The sequence below is a fragment of the Suncus etruscus genome, chromosome 14 (genome assembly GCF_024139225.1).
Source record: "Suncus etruscus isolate mSunEtr1 chromosome 14, mSunEtr1.pri.cur, whole genome shotgun sequence".
Classification (NCBI taxonomy): Eukaryota; Metazoa; Chordata; class Mammalia; order Eulipotyphla; family Soricidae; genus Suncus; species Suncus etruscus.
Window position 1 is genome coordinate 75,945,984 of NC_064861.1, and position 17,302 is coordinate 75,963,285.

Below are 17,302 nucleotides of genomic sequence, written 5' to 3' on the forward strand. Positions count from 1 at the left end.
GAAAAAAAAGTTGCTTTTTAGAAGATATGTATAGGGGGCCGGAACGGTGGCACAGGGTGTAAAGCGTCTGCCTTGAGTGCGCTAGCCTAGGACATAGCCTAGGACAAACTGCGGTACATCCCATATGGTTCCCCAAGCCAGGAGCGATTTGTGGCCCCAAAACAAAACAAAACAAAAAGATATGTATAGGGGCCCGAGTGATAGCACAGTGGTAGGGCTTTTGCCTTGCATTCTGCTGATCCAACATGGACGAGGGCTTGATCCCCGGCATCCTCTATAGTCCCCAAGCCAGGTGCGATTTCTAAGTGCAGAGCCAGTAGTAACTCCTGAGTGCTGCTGGATGTGGCCCCCCAAAATAAAAACAAACCAAAAATTATATGTATAGCAAGATTCAAAAGATTATTGTGAAACTTTCTTATGTGTCATATGAGTGCTTTAGCCTTTTCTTTTAAATGAAGAGCATCGCATAAGGAAATCTAGAATAAAATCTCACTTGTTGGATCAATTTTTAAAATTTCGAGCTAACAGTTGAACCCAATCTTTAAGGACAAAATATGATGAAGCTGAACAAGGAAATCTATAAGTATTATAAATAGACTTGAGAAGTTTATCTGAACTATTTTAGGTTCTGTTTTCTGTGAAAAATATTTATTTTAAGCATTACCTTTTTTTTACTACATAATATATGGAGTGTCCAAAATTAGTGACTATTTTTCTAGTAACTAGTAACAGACAGTTTGTTCAAATTTTAGAACAATTCAAGATCTATACCTATTAATATAACTTTTATTAGTTCCTTGAACAGTTTTGGTAATTTTTGATGGAATGATTTAAATTACAGTTATCAGAGGAATTGTTTGGAGTTAATTCTGACTAAGTGCTAATAACTTCCACTAGTGCTGGGGGAACTTTTAAGAGTAAGAAAGTTCCTTAGTGGTATTGCTTGACCCTGTTGGCTTCCTTTCAAAAAGAATTTCCTCATGGAATGCACTTAACATTTCTTTTACATTGTAGAAGACAACTCAGAATTGAGATATAGCACCTTTAATCTTAAACTTTTCCAGCATATTCCTATTTCTGGGGAGAAGTAGGACTCGATCGTAGTTGAGTCTCTAGTTGAATCTTCTATCCCTTTCATAGAGAAAATAGATGTTTGTTAGGGAGTCCTCTTTTTATTCAAGTCTAGTTATCAAAAGGGGACATTAAATGTCAACTAATACTAATTGAACTATTGTAAAATATTTATTTAGGCACATAAGATAATATATAGACCAGGAACATTTGCAAAATATTATACAAAAACTATAGATCTGCATAGTGTACATACAGTGATTACTGTGTGCAGGCATTCTACCAAGTTAGTCTTTTATATCAGTATACTACGCACATACTGTATATAGAATACTTGATTTCTTTTTTTCACACGGATTCCTCGGTCCAGTTTTTCCTCACTGATTCTTATTTCCTATCTGCTTCAATCACTATTGTTTTCCATTAGCACAATGTTCCTATCAGATTGAATGAATTCAACATAGATAACATTAAGTGGGTAATAGTTTTTCTTAAAAATTTTAAAATTAGGGTCCGGAGAGATATCACAGCAGTAGGACATTTGCCTTGCATGCAGAAGGACGGTGGTTCAAATTTCGGCATCCCATATTGTCCCCTGAGCCTGCCGCTCTCCTGAGCGTAGAGCCAGGAGTAGCCCCTGAGCGCTGCCAGGTGTGACCCAAAATAATCAAACCAAAAAAAATTTTAGAATTAGTGGTCCAGAGAGATAGCACAGCCATAGGGCATTTGCCTTGCACCCAGCTGATCCAGGACAGATGGTGGTTCGAATCCGGGCATCCCATATGGTCCCTTGTGTCTGCCAGGAGTGATTTCTGTACTCAGAGCCAGGAGTAATCCCTGAGTGCCGCGGGTGTGACCCCACCAAAAAATTTTAGAATTGATAATTTCTGATACTTGATATAAAAAGAATGAATCTTGAATGCTCAGAGCAGATGCTCAATGTTAGGCAGGGTTTCAAATAATTTAATATTTGGTACTCTTGAACCTCTGTGATATACCATTATTGTAGCTCTGACATTGAGACTAGGGTTAGTTTGTGAAAATAATTGGTAGAACTTTATAATTGGTCTAACTTGAAAATAATTGGTCTAACTTTAAAACCATGTATTATTGTTCTCTGCATGGAAGTTTGTTTTTAAATGATATTTTTCTATTTCACTGAGGTTGATTTTTTTTCTGTGGACATATATAGAGTAACTTTTTATTTTTGTTTTGTGTTTTGGGTCACACCTAAAACAATGCACAGGGGTTACTCTTGGTTTGGCACTCAGGAATCACTCCTGTGATGCTCGGAGGACAATAAGGGATGTGGGGCATCCAAAATCAGTTAGCTGCATGCAAGGCAAGGCAAGTACCTTACTCCAATTCCTATCAAGTAACCTTTTTTAAAATTATTATTATTATTATTTTGTTTGTTTGCTTTTTGGAACACACCCAGTGACTCTCAGGGGATACTCCTGGCTATGCGCTCAGAAATTGCTCCTGGCTTGAGGGACCATATGGGACGCTGGGGGATTGAACTGCAATCTGTCCTAGGTCAGAGCATGCAAGGCAAATGTCCTACCGCTTGAGCCACTGCTCTTGCCCCTCACGTAACTTTTGCTTTTTGTTTTTGGGCCACACCTCTTGATGCTCAGGTTTTACACCTGGCTATACACTCAGAAATTGCTCCTGGCTTGGGGGACCACATGGGATGCTGGGGGGATCAAACTGCGGTCCGCCCTAGGCTAGCATGTGCAAGGCAGATGCCTTATGCCCTGAGCCACTGCTCTGGCCTTCCTCGAGTAACTTTTTATAAACATTTTCACATAAGCACCTCCGTGGATCACTCATGAATAGAGTATGAAATTGTCTCTGAGTACTGGCAGTTGCACCCCAAACTCCCCCAGATACCTATAAGAAATAATTCTGATATTTGATATAAAATTTTAATAAAGATATTTTATGCTCATTTCTAAAAATAGTAGTTTGGGGATGGTATAAAAAGGACATGAATTTTTGGAAATTAAGCTTGCAAGAATATAGGTCAGAAGAATAGGATGAATTCATTGCTTATTTTTTTTTTGATATAAAGATTTCTTTTGTGGATTTCTGTCTTCCCCTTTTATGTAACAGAAAAATGTTGACAAATGACATTTACCATAAGAATATTTTAGGGGCCTGGAGAGATAGACAGCGGTGTTTGCCTTGCAAGCAGCCGATCCAGAACCAAAGGTGGTTGGTTCGAATCCTGGTGTCCCATATGGTCCCCCGTGCCTGCCAGGAGCTATTTCTGAGCAGACAGCCAGGAGTAACCCCTGAGCAACGCTGGGTGTGGCCCAAAAAACCAAAAAAAAAAAAAAAAAAAAAAAAAGAATATTTTAGGATGAATAATACTATTTTATTATGAAGAGTAGGTGAGCTACTTTTTAATTAATTATGTTACTATTTAGGGAAACTAAGGACTAAACTGAAGCCAATTTAATGTGCTTGATAAATCAGTCCTTTTATTCTCCTGGAGTTGTTACAATTTATTCAAATCTTAATTTGGACAATTTTTATACAGTCTTTTAAATTAGTTGCTGAATCAGTGATATTTTATTTTTGTTATTTAAAAACATTGACATTGTTCTTTTAAAAATTCATTGTGCTTGGGCTGGAGAGATGGTCAGTGGCTAGTACACTTGTCTTGCAGACAGCAAACCCAGGGTTGATCCCTGTACCCCATAAGGTTCCTTGAGCCTGCCAGGAGTAAGTGGCCCCTGAGTTCTGAGCCAAGAGTAAGCCCTAAATTTTTCCAAACACCTCCACTCCCCCAAACCCTCAAAATTCATACAGTTTAATGGCAGCATGGGGTAGGGGGAGGATAAAAATATAAAATAAAAACATGACCATCTCAGGGCCGGAGCAGTGCACAAGCGGTAGGGTGCCTGCCTTGCACATGCTAACCTAGGATAGACCATGGTTCGATCCCCTGGCATCCCATATGATCCCTCAAGCCAGGAGCAATTTTTGAGTACATAGCCGGGAGTAACCCCTGAGCATCACTGGGTGTGGCCCAAAAAGCAAAAGCAAAAAAAAAAAAAAAAGACCATTTCATTTCCTACAGAAGTATATTTTGTGGATTAATATATAGTGGCGCTATAAGCTCTGTTTTACTAAAACACAAAACAGATTTTAAGGCAAAATTGAAATATTTTTGTCACTCGACATGATTTTTTTCTAGCACCTGTTTGATTCTCTTATCTTAAAATCATATTAGTGTGAATTACTTATGACCACATTTTTAAAAGTAGTTTTCTAGAATTGAATTTTCTTATCAATTTTGTGGGTTTTTTTATTCTATACTCAGGTTTTATTTACTCAAAATATAGTCTTATGTCCTGTGTTACTCTCTGCTTAAACTTTAGACACTTCTTTACTTACCTCCTTAATATCCAGATTTTTAAAAAGTTTAAAATGATCTTCTGCCTTAGAAAAGAATACCAATGACTTTTAGAAGCCAGAGCTTCTTAATTCTTTGATGAATGTATTATGAAATATCATTGCAAATGTTGTAAAAACAGGATTTAAAATTATACAGTTAATCTTTCAACTGATAAAATTAGTTTTTGATTAATATTTTGATTATTATTCTGAATAATTGCTATTTATATTTTGTTTTGTTTTTTGGTCAATAGGAAGAAGGTGGAAAATGATTATAATGCACTGCAAGAAAGACTCAGCACTTTGCCTGATAAGTTGTCTTATAATATCATGGTATGTTTCCTGTGTTTTTTATTTTAAAGCATTGTATTTCTTATAGATAAATTAACTATGTAAAGTAGAAAAGCTTTTCATTATTTTATATATAGTTATGATGCATATTATAGTAAGTAAGCTTTGTTTCATAATATATTAGTTGCAAAAGTAAACACATTTCCTTTTTTTTTTTTTTTTTTTGTTTTTGGGCCACACCCAGCGGTGCTCAGGGGTTACTCCTGGCTGTCTGCTCAGAAATAGCTCCTGGCAGGCATGGGGGACCATATGGGAGACCGGGATTTGAACCAACCACCTTTGGTCCTGGATTGGCTTCTTGCAAGGCAAACGCCGCTATGCTATCTCTCCGGCCCCTGGTAGCAATTTTTTATGCAGGAAAACGTATTGAAATATGAGACTCAGCCGGAGAGATAGCATGGAGGTAAGGTGTTTCCCTTCCATGCAGAAGGACGGTGGTTCAAATCCTGGCATCCCATAAGGTCCCCCGTGCCTGCCGGGGGCGATTTCTGAGCATAGAGCCAGGAAGAAACCCTGAGTGCTGCTGGGTGTGACCTCCCAAAAAAAGAAAAAAAAATATGAGACTCAGTTTTTTGTTTGCCAGAGCCAGGAAGAAGTCCATAATGTTTTCCCCCAACCCCCCAGTATCTGTCTGTCTATCTATCTTTCTTTTTCCTTCCTTCCTTCCTTCCTTCCTTCCTTCCTTCCTTCCTTCCTTCCTTCCTTCCTTCCTTCCTTCCTTCCTTCCTTCCTTCCTTCCTTCCTTCCTTCCTTCCTTCCTTCCTTCCTTCCTTTTCCTTCCTTCCTTCCTTCTTCCTTCCTTCCTCCTTCCCTCCTCCTTCCCTTCCTTCCTCCCTCCCTCCCTTCTTCCCTCCTCCCCTCCCTCCCTCCCTCCCTCCCTCCCTCCCTCCCTCCTCCCTCCCTCCCTCCCTCCCTCCTCCCTCCCTCTCTCCCTTCCCCTCCCCTTCTCTTCTTCTCTCTCTCTCTCTCTTTTTTTTGTTTGTTTTTTTTGGGCCACACGTTCTGACACTCAGGAGTTACTCCTGGCTATGTAATCAGAAATCGCTCCTGGGTTGGGGGAACATATGGGACACTGGGGGATCGAACCGCGTTCCGTCCTATGCTAGCGCGGGCAAGCCTTATCGCTTGCACCACCGCTCTCAGCATTTTCACAAAACATCTACATAAAGAAAAACCTTAGAATATTGATTTTTATTTTAAAAGGAATGCTATTTTTTGGGGGGGAATAATCTCTGTATCAACATTATGTGATCTGTCAGCTCTGCATTAGATTTTAATTGCATACTTTTAATTACTCTTAAGCCAAAATATCTTATTAATGTATATTATTTATTATGCTAGCTGAAATATTTAGCCAATTTTGTACTTATTAAAGCTATTTATTCTGTCTTGCAAAAAAGAGTTGTATTTGAAACTTCAATTTTTTTTTTTTTTTTTTTTGGTTTTTGGGCCACACCCAGCATTGCTCAGGGGTTACTCCTGGCTGTCTGCTCAGAAATAGCTCCTGGCAGGCACGGGGGACCATATGGGACACCGGGATTTGAACCAACCACCTTTGGTCCTGGATCAGCTGCTTGCAAGGCAAACGCCACTGTACTATCTCTCTGGGCCCTGAAACTTCAAAATTTTAAAACTTATTTAAATACTATGGATATAAGGTTGTTTGTAATAGTCCCCCCCCACCCCAGATACAAAGTTATTCATGAGTTTCAGTCATGCAGTATACAATACACTTCTCCAGTGAACATTTTCCACTACCAGTGTCTCAGTTTCCCTCCTGCCTTCACTCTACCTGCCTATGGGTCAAACAGTTTTCTTTCTCTGTCTTTTTTTCCCTTTCTCTCCCACTCTTACTTCCTTCCCCACATCCCCTTATAGACACTGTAGTTTGCAATATTGTTAATGAGGGGTATTGTACTTAGCACATTTATCTCCTTTTAACACCCATTTTTTGTCCAGTGATCATTTCAAACTATTATCATCATAGTTGTCAGTTGTCACTTCCATGCTCTAACTGCACTCTTCCACTATTACTCAGAAGCTTCAGACCATAGACTAGTCCTCCTGGCCCTTATCTCTATTGTCTTTGATATTATTACTATTATCTCTTCTTATATCCCCCAAATAAAAGGTTTTTTTTTTTTTTTTTTTTGGTTTTTGGGCCACACCCAGCGGTGCTTAGGGGTTACTCCTGGCTGTCTGCTCAGAAATAGCTCCTGGCAGGCACGGGGGGGGGGGGGGGGAGGGGGACCATATGGGACACCGGGATTCGAACCAACCACCTTTGGTCCTGGATCGGCTGCTTGCAAGGCAAATGCCGCTGTGCTATCTCTCCGGGCCCCCAAATGAAAGATTATTCTATGTCTATCCTTCCCTACCTCTCTTACTTACTTTGCTGATCATAATATTCTCCATAATATTATAATATTCTCCATGCTATGTAAAAGTAAATTTCATGTCTTCATTTTTTTTTAAACTTTATTAATTGACTGATTGGTCTTTGGGCCACACCTGGTGGTGCGCAGGGGCCACTCCTGGCTCTGCATTCAGAAATTGCCCCGGCAGGCTGGGGGACCATATGGGATGCTGGGAATCAAACTTGGTCACTCCTGGGTTGGCTGCATGCAAGGCAAATGCCCTACTGCTGTGCTATCTCTCTGGGCCCTCATGACTTTATTTTTTTCCCCCCAGAATCCCAAATGATCCTCTGAGCCTACCTAGAATAACTTCTTTTTTATTTTTTTAAAAAGACTTGAGGATTCTATTTTCTTAATGTCTTTGTTTATATAATTTGATGACAAACATGATTTAGTTGGGTTTCAGTGATATAAAGAACACCTCTCTTCACCAGTGCAACATTCCCATCACCAATCCCCCAAATCTCCCACCTCCCTTAATCTCCCTTAATCAAACCTGTATTTGAGATAGGCTTTCTACTTCCCTCATTCATTCACTTTGTTCTGTTAGTTGTCAGTATAGTTATTTTTCTATTACTTGGGCCTCACCTGGTGACGCTCGGGTTGCTCCTGGCTATGTGCTCAGAAATCGCTCCTGGCTTGGGGGACCCTATGGGATGCTGGGAGATTGAACCGCGGTTCGTCCTAGGCTAATGCTGGCAAGGCAGACTCCTTACCACTCTGCCACAGCTCCGGCCCCTCATGACTTCATTTTTAATAACAGCAGCCTAGGATTCCAGTTTGTAGATGATACACTTTTTTTTTTTAATCCTCTTAACTGTTCTCCAGTACATGTGTTGTTTATAGATTCTGACTATTGTGAGTAGTGCTGCGAGAAACAGATGCAGAGGAGATTTCTACATTTTGTATTTGGGCTTGTAGGGTATATTCCTAGGAGTGGAATTGCTGGGTCATATGGAAGCTCAATTTCTAGCTTCTTGGGGACTAACTATATTGATTTCCTGAGGGCTGGACCAGTCAGCATTGTCACCAGCAGTGAATAAGAGTCCCTATCCCCCTGTATCCTAGTCAGCACTGGTGGTTCTTGTTCTTTGTCATGTGTGTCTGTCTCTGTGGTGTGAGATAATATCTCGTTGTGTTTTTGATTTACATCTCTGATGATTAATAATTAATGAAAATGTAGAGGGACTACACCTGGAGGCGCTCAGGCATTCTGGTTCTGCACTCAGAAATCACTACTGGCAGTCTTGGGGGACCATATGGGATGCCAGGAATTGAGCCTGGGTCAGCCGTGTGCAAGGCAAATGCCCTACTACTGTGCTGTTGCCCCAGCCCCGAAAATGGAACATATGCTATGTAACTTTTGACTATATGAATTTCTTATTTGAGAAAATGCCTGTTTATTTCTTCTCCCCATTTTTGGATGGAGTTAGATGTTTTTTTCTTTCTAAACTTTACCAGTGCCTTGTATATCTTGAATATTAACCCTTTATCAGATGGTATTGGTGAATAATCTCCCATTTCATGGGTAGCCTTTGTATCCTAATTATCTTTTCCGTGGAAGTGCAGAAACTTCTTAATTTAATGTAGTCTACTGTTTATATTTGCTTCCACTTTTTTGGCCAGTGGGGTTTCACTTTAGAGTATACCATTAGCGACAGTATCATGGTGTATTCTGTCTATATTTTCCTCTGTGTATCTAATGGTTCCAGCTCTTATATGGAGGTCATTAATCTATTTTTTTTTTTTTTGGGTCACATCCGACAGCGCTCAGGGGTTACTCCTGGCTCTACGCTCAGAAATTGCCCTAGCAGGCACAGGGCACCATATGGGATTCGAACCACCATTCTTCTGCATGAAAGGCAAATGCCTTACCTCCATGCTATCTCTCCGGCCCCCATTAATCCATTTTGATTTGACTTTTGTACATAGTGTTAAAGAGAGGTCTGGGTTCACTTCTTTGCATGTAGTTGACCAGTTTTCCAAAAACCACTCATTGAAGAGGCTTTCCTTGATCCACTTTGTGTTTTGCCCCTTTATCTAAGATTAATTATATAACTGAGGGTCAGTCTCAGAATATTCTAGTCTATTCTATTGATCTGAAGGTCTGTCTTTATTTGATTACCATGTTGTTTTAATGACCACTGCTTTGTAGTATAATTTGTAGTTGAGAAAATGATGCTTCCCATCTTCTTTTTATTTTAAGGAGTATTCTAGTTTTTGTGGAGGTCTGTTATTCCATATGAATTTCAGGAGTGTTTGATCTGTTTCTTTGAAAAATGTTCTGTGTATCCTTATAGGGATTGCATTAAATCTGTACTGTGCTTTGGGAAGTATTGCCATTTTTATGATGTTAATCCTCTCAATTCATGAGCAGGAGATTTATTTCCATTTCCTTGTGTCTCCTTTTATTTCTTTGGCTTCTAGTTTTTTTTTTTTTTTATTCTTGGATTTTTGGCTCAAACCCGGCAGTGCTCAGGGATTACTCCTGGCTCTGTACTCAGAAATTGCTCCTGGCAGGCGTGGGGGACCCTATGGGATGATGGGAATCGAACCAGGGTCTGTCCGAGTTGGATGCATGTAAGGCAAATGCCCTACTACTGTGCTATTGCTCCACCCCCATCTTTATTTCTTGAAGTAATATTTTGTAGTTTTCTTTGTGTCAGTCTTTCACCTCTTTAGTTAAGTTGACGCCAACATACTTGATTTTCTAAGGCACAATTGTGAATGGGATTCTTTTTTTAAATATTTTCTTTCATTATTTGTGTATAGAAAAGCCATAGATTTTTGCAGTTTAATATTGTAGCCAGGAACTTTATTATACAAATCTATTTGGTTTTAGTAGTTTTTTAGTAGAGTCTTCAGTATTTTTTTTCTTTTTTCTTTTGGTTTTTGGGTCACACCTGGCATCGCTCAGGGGTTACTCCTTGCTTTATGCTCAGAAATCGCACCTGGAAGGCTCAGGGGACCATATGGGATGCTGGGATTCGAACCACCGATGTTCTGCATGAAAGGCAAACGCCTTACCTCCATGCTATCTCTCCAGCCCCTAGTATTTTCTAAATATAATATCATGTCATCTGCAAACAGTAAGAGCTTGACTTTTTCCTTTTTTCGATACCCAGGCATCCCATATGGTCCCCCAAGCCAGGAGTAATTTCTGAGCGCATAGCTAGGAGTAACCCCTGAGCGTCGCCAGGTGTGGCCCAACCCCCCCCCCAAAAAAAAAAAACCCCAAGGAAATGAAAAATAAAAAACAACAGGTTTTTATGCTGACTCATAAAATATTTTAAAAATGTTTATTTTGCCTTTTTTTCTTTCTTAAAACTTAATAGGTACCATTTGGCCCATTTGCCTTCATGCCAGGAAAACTTGTCCATACCAATGAAGTCACTGTTTTACTGGGGGACAATTGGTTTGCAAAGTGCTCAGCAAAGCAAGCTGTGGGCTTAGTCGAACATCGGAAAGAACGTATGTATAATTATTATAAATGGCTTTTTCTTTGTCGAATTTATGGTAGTTCACAACTTATTAAGTTGATGTATATTTTGTTAAAGTTCCTTCTGTGATGTTTTAAAAATAACATCAGCCTGGTGCCAGCGCAATAGTACAGTGGGGGTAGTGTGCTTGCCTTGCACGTGATTGACTTGGGTTTGATCCATGACATCCTGTGTGGTTCCCTCAGCCTGTCAGAAGTAATTCTGAGTGCAGAACTCCAAAAATTGCCAATTCCTTCTTCCCCAAAATAATTATAGGTAGTTTTTGGTAGAATCAAAAACTCTATGGAAATTGAACCATAGAGTAGAATATTCTGGAAGTTTGGAAGATATAGGCTTGGTATTTTATATTTTTCAGATTGGTTTGTTTTAGGTGCTTTATAGGCTTTACTTTAATTCTTTAATACATTGGAAAAATTCCTCCTAGTTATTGAACCTAGAAATGAAAAACCTACTTGTAAGATTATAACTTTTTTTTCTTTTTTTTTTTTTTTTTTTTTTGCATTTTTTGGGCCACACTCGGTGACACTCAGGGATTAGTCTTGGCTATGTGCTCAGAAATCGCTCCTGGCTTGGGGAATCATATGGGACACCGAGGGATCAAACCATGGTCTGTCCTAGATTAGCTCGTGCAAGACACTCTACTGCTGCACTACTCCTGGCTCTATGCTCAGAAATCGCCACCGGCAGGCTCAGGGGACCATATGGGATGCCGGGATTCGAACCACCATCCTTTTGCATGCAAGGCAAATGCCCTACTGCTGTGCTATCTCTCTGGCCCCTGAGCTTAGTATTTTTAACCTTTAAGTCACACTGGGTTGTGACTCAAAAAACTAAAAAGGTGGGCCTGGTGAGATAGCACAGCGGCGTTTGCCTTGCAAGCAGCCGATCCAGGACCAAAGGTGGTTGGTTCGAATCCCGGTGTCCCATATAGTCCCCCGTGCCTGCCAGGAGCTATGTCTGAGCAGACAGCCAGGAGTAACCCCTGAGCAACGCCGGGTGTGGCCCAAAAACCAAAAACCAAAAAAAAAAAACAAAAAAAAAAACAAAAAACTAAAAAGGTAAAAACCACACAAGCTTATTGGCACTTAAGTTAAGGTTTATTTCTGAACTCATTGTTATGTTCTGTTGTCTGTATGTCATAATGCCACAACTATAGTATTTTGATTGTTATAGCATTAATACTTATTTATTTTGGTTTGGTTTTTGGGTCACACCCGGTGACGCTCAGGAGTTACTCATGGCTCTGTGCTCAGAAATTGCTCCTGGCAATCTCGGGGGACCATATGGGATGCCTGGATTCAAACCACTGTCCATCGTGGGTTGGCTGCATGCAAGGCAAAAGCCCTACTACTGTGCTATCTCTCTAGCCCCTAGCATTAACATAAAAAAATATTTAGGGGCTGGAGCGGTGGCGCTAGGCGGTAAAGCATCTGCCTTGCATGCGCTAGCCTAGGATGGACCGCAGTTCGTTCCTTCGGCATCCCATATTGTCCCCCAAGCCAGGAGCAACTTCTGAGCGCATAGCCAGGAGTAACTCCTGAGCGTCACCGGGTGTGACCCAAAAATCAAAAAAAAAAAAAAAGAAAATAATTAATTGAATCACCATGAGAAACACAGTTTAAAAGTTTTTTACAATTGAGTTTCAGTCATGCAATGTCCAGCACTCATCCCTTAACCAGTGCACATTTCTCATCATCAGTGTCCCCATATTCCCTTTTCTCTTTCTTGCCCTTCTCCCTGCCTGCCTCGATGGCAGTCTCTCTCTCTCTTTCTCTCTCATCCCCCCCTCCTTCCACCTTTCCCTCCCTTTCTTCCTCTCCTACTCCCTCGTTTCTTCCCTTCCTTCCTCTTTTCTCTTATCTTTAAATTTATTTATTATTTATTATTTATTTACTTATTTATTTATTTTTTGGGGGCCACATCCAGTGGCACTCAGGTGTTACTTCTGGCTGTGTACTCAGAAATCTTTCCTGGCAGGCTCGGGGGGACCATGTGGGATGCTGGGAATCGAACCTGGGTTTGTCCAGGGTTTGGCCACATGCAAGGCAAACACCTTACCGCTGTGCCATTGCTCCGACACCCTCTTTTCCTTTTTTTTTTTTTTTTTTTTTTTTTTGTTTTTGGTTTTTGGTTTTTGGGTCACACCTGGCAGTGTTCAGGGGTTACTCCTGGCTCTATGCTCAGAAATCAGAAATCGCCCATGGCAGGCACGGGGAACCATATAGGATGCCGGGATTCGAACCAATGACCTTCTGCATGAAAGGCAAACACCTTACCTCCATGCTATCTCTCCGGCCCCAACCTCTTTTCCTTTTAGACACTGTGGATTGCAATATTGTTATCGAAGGGGTATTATGCATATCACTCCAGCACCTATAGGGTTCTTGCCCAGAGTGAACATTTCCAACTCGCATTGTCATAGTGATCTCGTCTCTGTTTTTTTATTTATTTATTTATTTTTGGATTTTGGGTCACACCTGACAGCACTCGGGTTATTCCTGGCTCTAGGCTCAGAAATCGCCCCTGGCAGGCACAGGGGACTATATGGGATGCCGGGATTTGAATCACCATTCTTCTGCATGCAAGGCAAATGCCTTTACCTCCATGCTATCTCTCCAGCCCCCTATCTTACTTTTTTAATACCCCACAAAGAAGTGTTATCATTCTGTGTATATCCCTCTACCTCTTCTTACCCAGCAAAATACTCTATATCCCTTTTTTTGGGGGGGCGGGGTTTACACCTGGCAGCACTCGGGTTCCTCCTAGCTCTACACTCAGAAATCCACCCTCGGCAGGTCGGGGGACCATATGAGATGCCGGGATTCGAACCACCGTCCTTCCGCATGAAAGGCAAACGCCTGGGCCCGGAGAGATAGCACAGCGGCGTTTGCCTTGCAAGCAGCCGATCCAGGACCTAAGGTGGTTGGTTCGAATCCTGGTGTCCCATATGGTCCCCCGTGCCTGCCAGGAGTAACCCCTGAGCACCACCAGGTGTGGCCCAAAAACCAAAAAAAAAAAAAAAAGAAAGGCAAACACCTTACCTACGCTATCTCTCCGGCCCCTCTTCTCTGTTCTAATAACACCCCTGACTCTATGGACCAGCTCTTCCTAGTCCTCATCTTTATTGTTTTTGGGTTTTATTACAGTAATTTTTGTTTTTAATGTTCCACAAATGAGCGATCATTCTATGTCTATCCTCCCTCTGACTCATTCACTCACCATAACACTCTCCTTATCTATCCATGGATAAACAAATTTCATGACCATTTTTTCTAACAGCTAAGTAATATTCTATTGTATAGATATATCGTGATTTCTTAACCACTCATTTGCTCTCAGGCGCTTGAGTAGTTTCTAGATTCTAGCCATTTTGAATAGTGTTGCAATGAACATAGGAGTGCAGATGCCTTTTCTGCATTGTGCTTTTTGGGGTCCCATCTTGAGCAGTATTGTTGGGTCATATAGCTTAATATCTCTTTTATTTGAGGAATGTCCATGTTGTTGGATAAGTTATGTCTGCATTTTTACCAGCAGTGAATGAGAGTTATTTTTTCCTCACATTTTTGCTAGTACTGTTTTTTTTTTCTTTTTCTTTTTTTGATGTGTGCCACTCTCAACAACAGATAAAGGTGTAATATTTTTTTAATTATCTTTATTTAAACACCATGATTACAAATATAATTGTAGTTGTATGATTACAGTCATGTAAAGAACACCCCCCTTCACCAGTGCAGGATTCCCACCACCAATTTCCCAGATCTACGTACTCCTCACCCCACCCACACCTGTACTCGAGACAGGCTTTCTTTTTCCATCATTCATTCACATTGTTATGATAGTTTTCAGTGTAGTTATTTCTCTAACTGCACTTATCACTCTATGTGGTGAGCTTCATGTCATTAGCTGCACCGGGTGTGGGTCCTGGAGAGATTACAGTCCTTGGTGTCTGTAGGATAGGCTGGCTCAGCAGAAAAGAGGCAGAGAGCATGGCCACTGTTCTTTATAAGTCTCTGGGTTCCCAATCACATGTCAGGAATTGGCCCCACCTTCGTTGGGCGGGGACATCTTACATCTTACCTGGTGAGGGTCCTGGAGAGATTACACTCCTTGGTGTCTAGGCTGGCTTAGCAGAAAAGAGCAAAGTGTAATATTTTAAGATATATAAATAATTGGGTGAGCTTAGCAAGAAAAAAAAATCTAGCCCAATCAAAAAAATGGGAAGAAGAGAAACTTCGTTTTCTTTTTTTCTTTTCTTTTTGTATTATGGGTCACACCTGGCAGCGCTCAACGGTAACTCCTGGCTCCATGCTCAGAAATAGCTCCTGTCAGGTTCAGGGGACTATCTGGGATCAGTAATGTTGTCAAGGCAAACACCCTACCACTGTGCTATCACTCCAGCCCCAGGATTATATTTAGTATTTTTTAGATAACTTTGGGTAATGTTGACATCCTGGTTATTAAAGTGCTCCAGTTCATAAGCATAAGATCTTTTTTTTATTTGTGCCTTTTATATTTTTAGTTGCATCTTTTGTTTTATATTTTACATATATTGGCTATATTATTAAATATTTCACTTTTTGCTGCTATTATAAATTTAACTATTTTCTTTGTAAAATGGACATTTTGATATCTAGAAATGTACCTGATTTTTAGTGTTTGAATTCTACAGCTGTGATGTCTTTTTGATATTTTTCTTAAAATTTTTTGTTTTGGGTCAACACCCAGTAGTGCTGAGGATCAAATCCAGGGATCTATGTTTATTATACCTTTCATGTACATTTTTTTCTTTACTGAGAGGGGATGTGTGTGTGTGTGTGTGTGTGTGTGTGTGTGTGTGTGTGTGTGTGTGTGTCTGTCTGTGTGGTGTGTGTATAAAATGTTCTAGTTTTTTCATGTAAGATCATGATCTACCTGAAGAGATAATTTTATTTACTTTTTTCAGTGCCAAATTAACTAATTGTTTTGTTCTTTTTGATTTTCTATTCTCTTCTTGTTAAGCTCTAATCTTCATTCTTTCTACTAGTTTTGTTTTTAGTTCAGGTTTCTCAAAACATTCAGTTGATTATGAATTGAGATTTTAAAATTTTGAAAACTATTTTAATTACTAATTTTTTCTTTTTGTTTTTTTGGGCCACACCTGTGATGCTCAGGGGTTACTCTTGGCTATCTATCCCAAATAACAGCCCCTCCCAGATGTGGGTGGGTCTGACCATCCAGGGGATGTTAGCATATGGAATTGAGGGAGGGGTAAATAAAACAATTAAAAAGATATTGATAGCCGGGCGTGGGCGTGGCGGCACATGCCTGTAGTCCCAGCTACTCGGGAGGCTGAGGCCGGAGGATCGCTTGAGTCCAGGAGTTCTGGGCTGCAGTGCGCTATGCAGATCGGGTGTCCGCACTAAGTTCGGCATCAGTATGGTGATCCCCCAGGAGCGGGGGACCACCAGGTTGCCTAAGGAGGGGCGAACCGGCCCAGGTCAGAAACGGAGCAGGTCAAAGCTCTCATGCTGATCAGTAGTGGGATCGCGCCTGTGAATAGCCACTGCACTCCAGCCTGGGCAACATAGCGAGACCCTGTCTCTAAAAAAAAGAAAAAAAGAAAAAAATAGATATTGATAGTTGAGTTTTAGGCATATAATATTTTTATTGTTTTGCTTTTGGGTCACACCCTGCAACGTTCAGGGGTTACTCCTGACTCTATGCTCAGAAATTGCCCCTGGCAGGCACAGGGGACCATATGGGATGCCGGAATTTGAACCACCATCCTTCTGCATGAAAGGCAAACACCTTACCTTCATGCTATCTCTCCGGCCCCAGGCATATATAATATTCTAACCACCAATTTCACCATCAGTGCTATTGTCTCTCCACCTTGACAGGCAAGTTTTAAAGTTTCGTGGTAGGTGGTAAGGTACCATGAAAACATGAGCTCATGTTACTAGCATACCCAAGGTGCCTGTTCTATGTCCTCCCATTACTTTCTTTTCTCTTTCCCTGATTTCTTTTTTGTCCTCCCTTTGTGCTGACATTTTCTCATTTATGTGTTTCTTAGGTTGCTATAGATCATTGACTATTTTCCAAACAGTCCAAAAGGTACTTTGCTTATTTGTTTGTGCTTTTTTTTAAAAACATTTGTTTAATGTTTTTGAAATGTCTTGTAACATTTTTTTAGTCTGTAATTTTTTTTTTTTTTTGGTTTTTGGGCCACACCGTTTGACGCTCAGGGGTTACTCCTGGCTATGCGCTCAGAAATCGCCCTGGCTTGGGGGACCATATGGGACGGGGGGATCGAATCGTGGTCCGTCTTACGCTAGCGCTTGCAAGGCAGACACCTTACCTCTAGCGCCACCTTCCCGGCCCCTTTTTAGTCTGTATTTTTTATTTTTTTTTTTTTTTATTTTTTTTTTTTTTTTGGTTTTTGGACCATACCCGGCGGTGGTCAGGGGTTACTCCTGGCTGTCTGCTCAGAAATAACTCCTGGTAGGCACGGGGGACCGTATGGGACACCGGGATTTGAACCAACCACCTTTGGTCCTGGATCGGCTGCTTGCAAGGCAA

The 17,302-nt window shown here is 40.7% G+C and overlaps 1 protein-coding gene across 1 annotated transcript in view; it reads left to right on the plus strand.

The window, feature by feature from the left end:
- Nucleotides 1-17,302, plus strand: part of URI1 (URI1 prefoldin like chaperone) — a 92,009-nt gene that overhangs the window by 38,004 nt on the left and 36,703 nt on the right. The window contains exons 3-4 of the mRNA XM_049786233.1: nucleotides 4,731-4,809; nucleotides 10,580-10,715. Of these exons, the coding sequence (XP_049642190.1) occupies nucleotides 4,731-4,809; nucleotides 10,580-10,715 (215 nt within the window). The remainder of the gene's footprint in view (nucleotides 1-4,730; nucleotides 4,810-10,579; nucleotides 10,716-17,302) is intronic.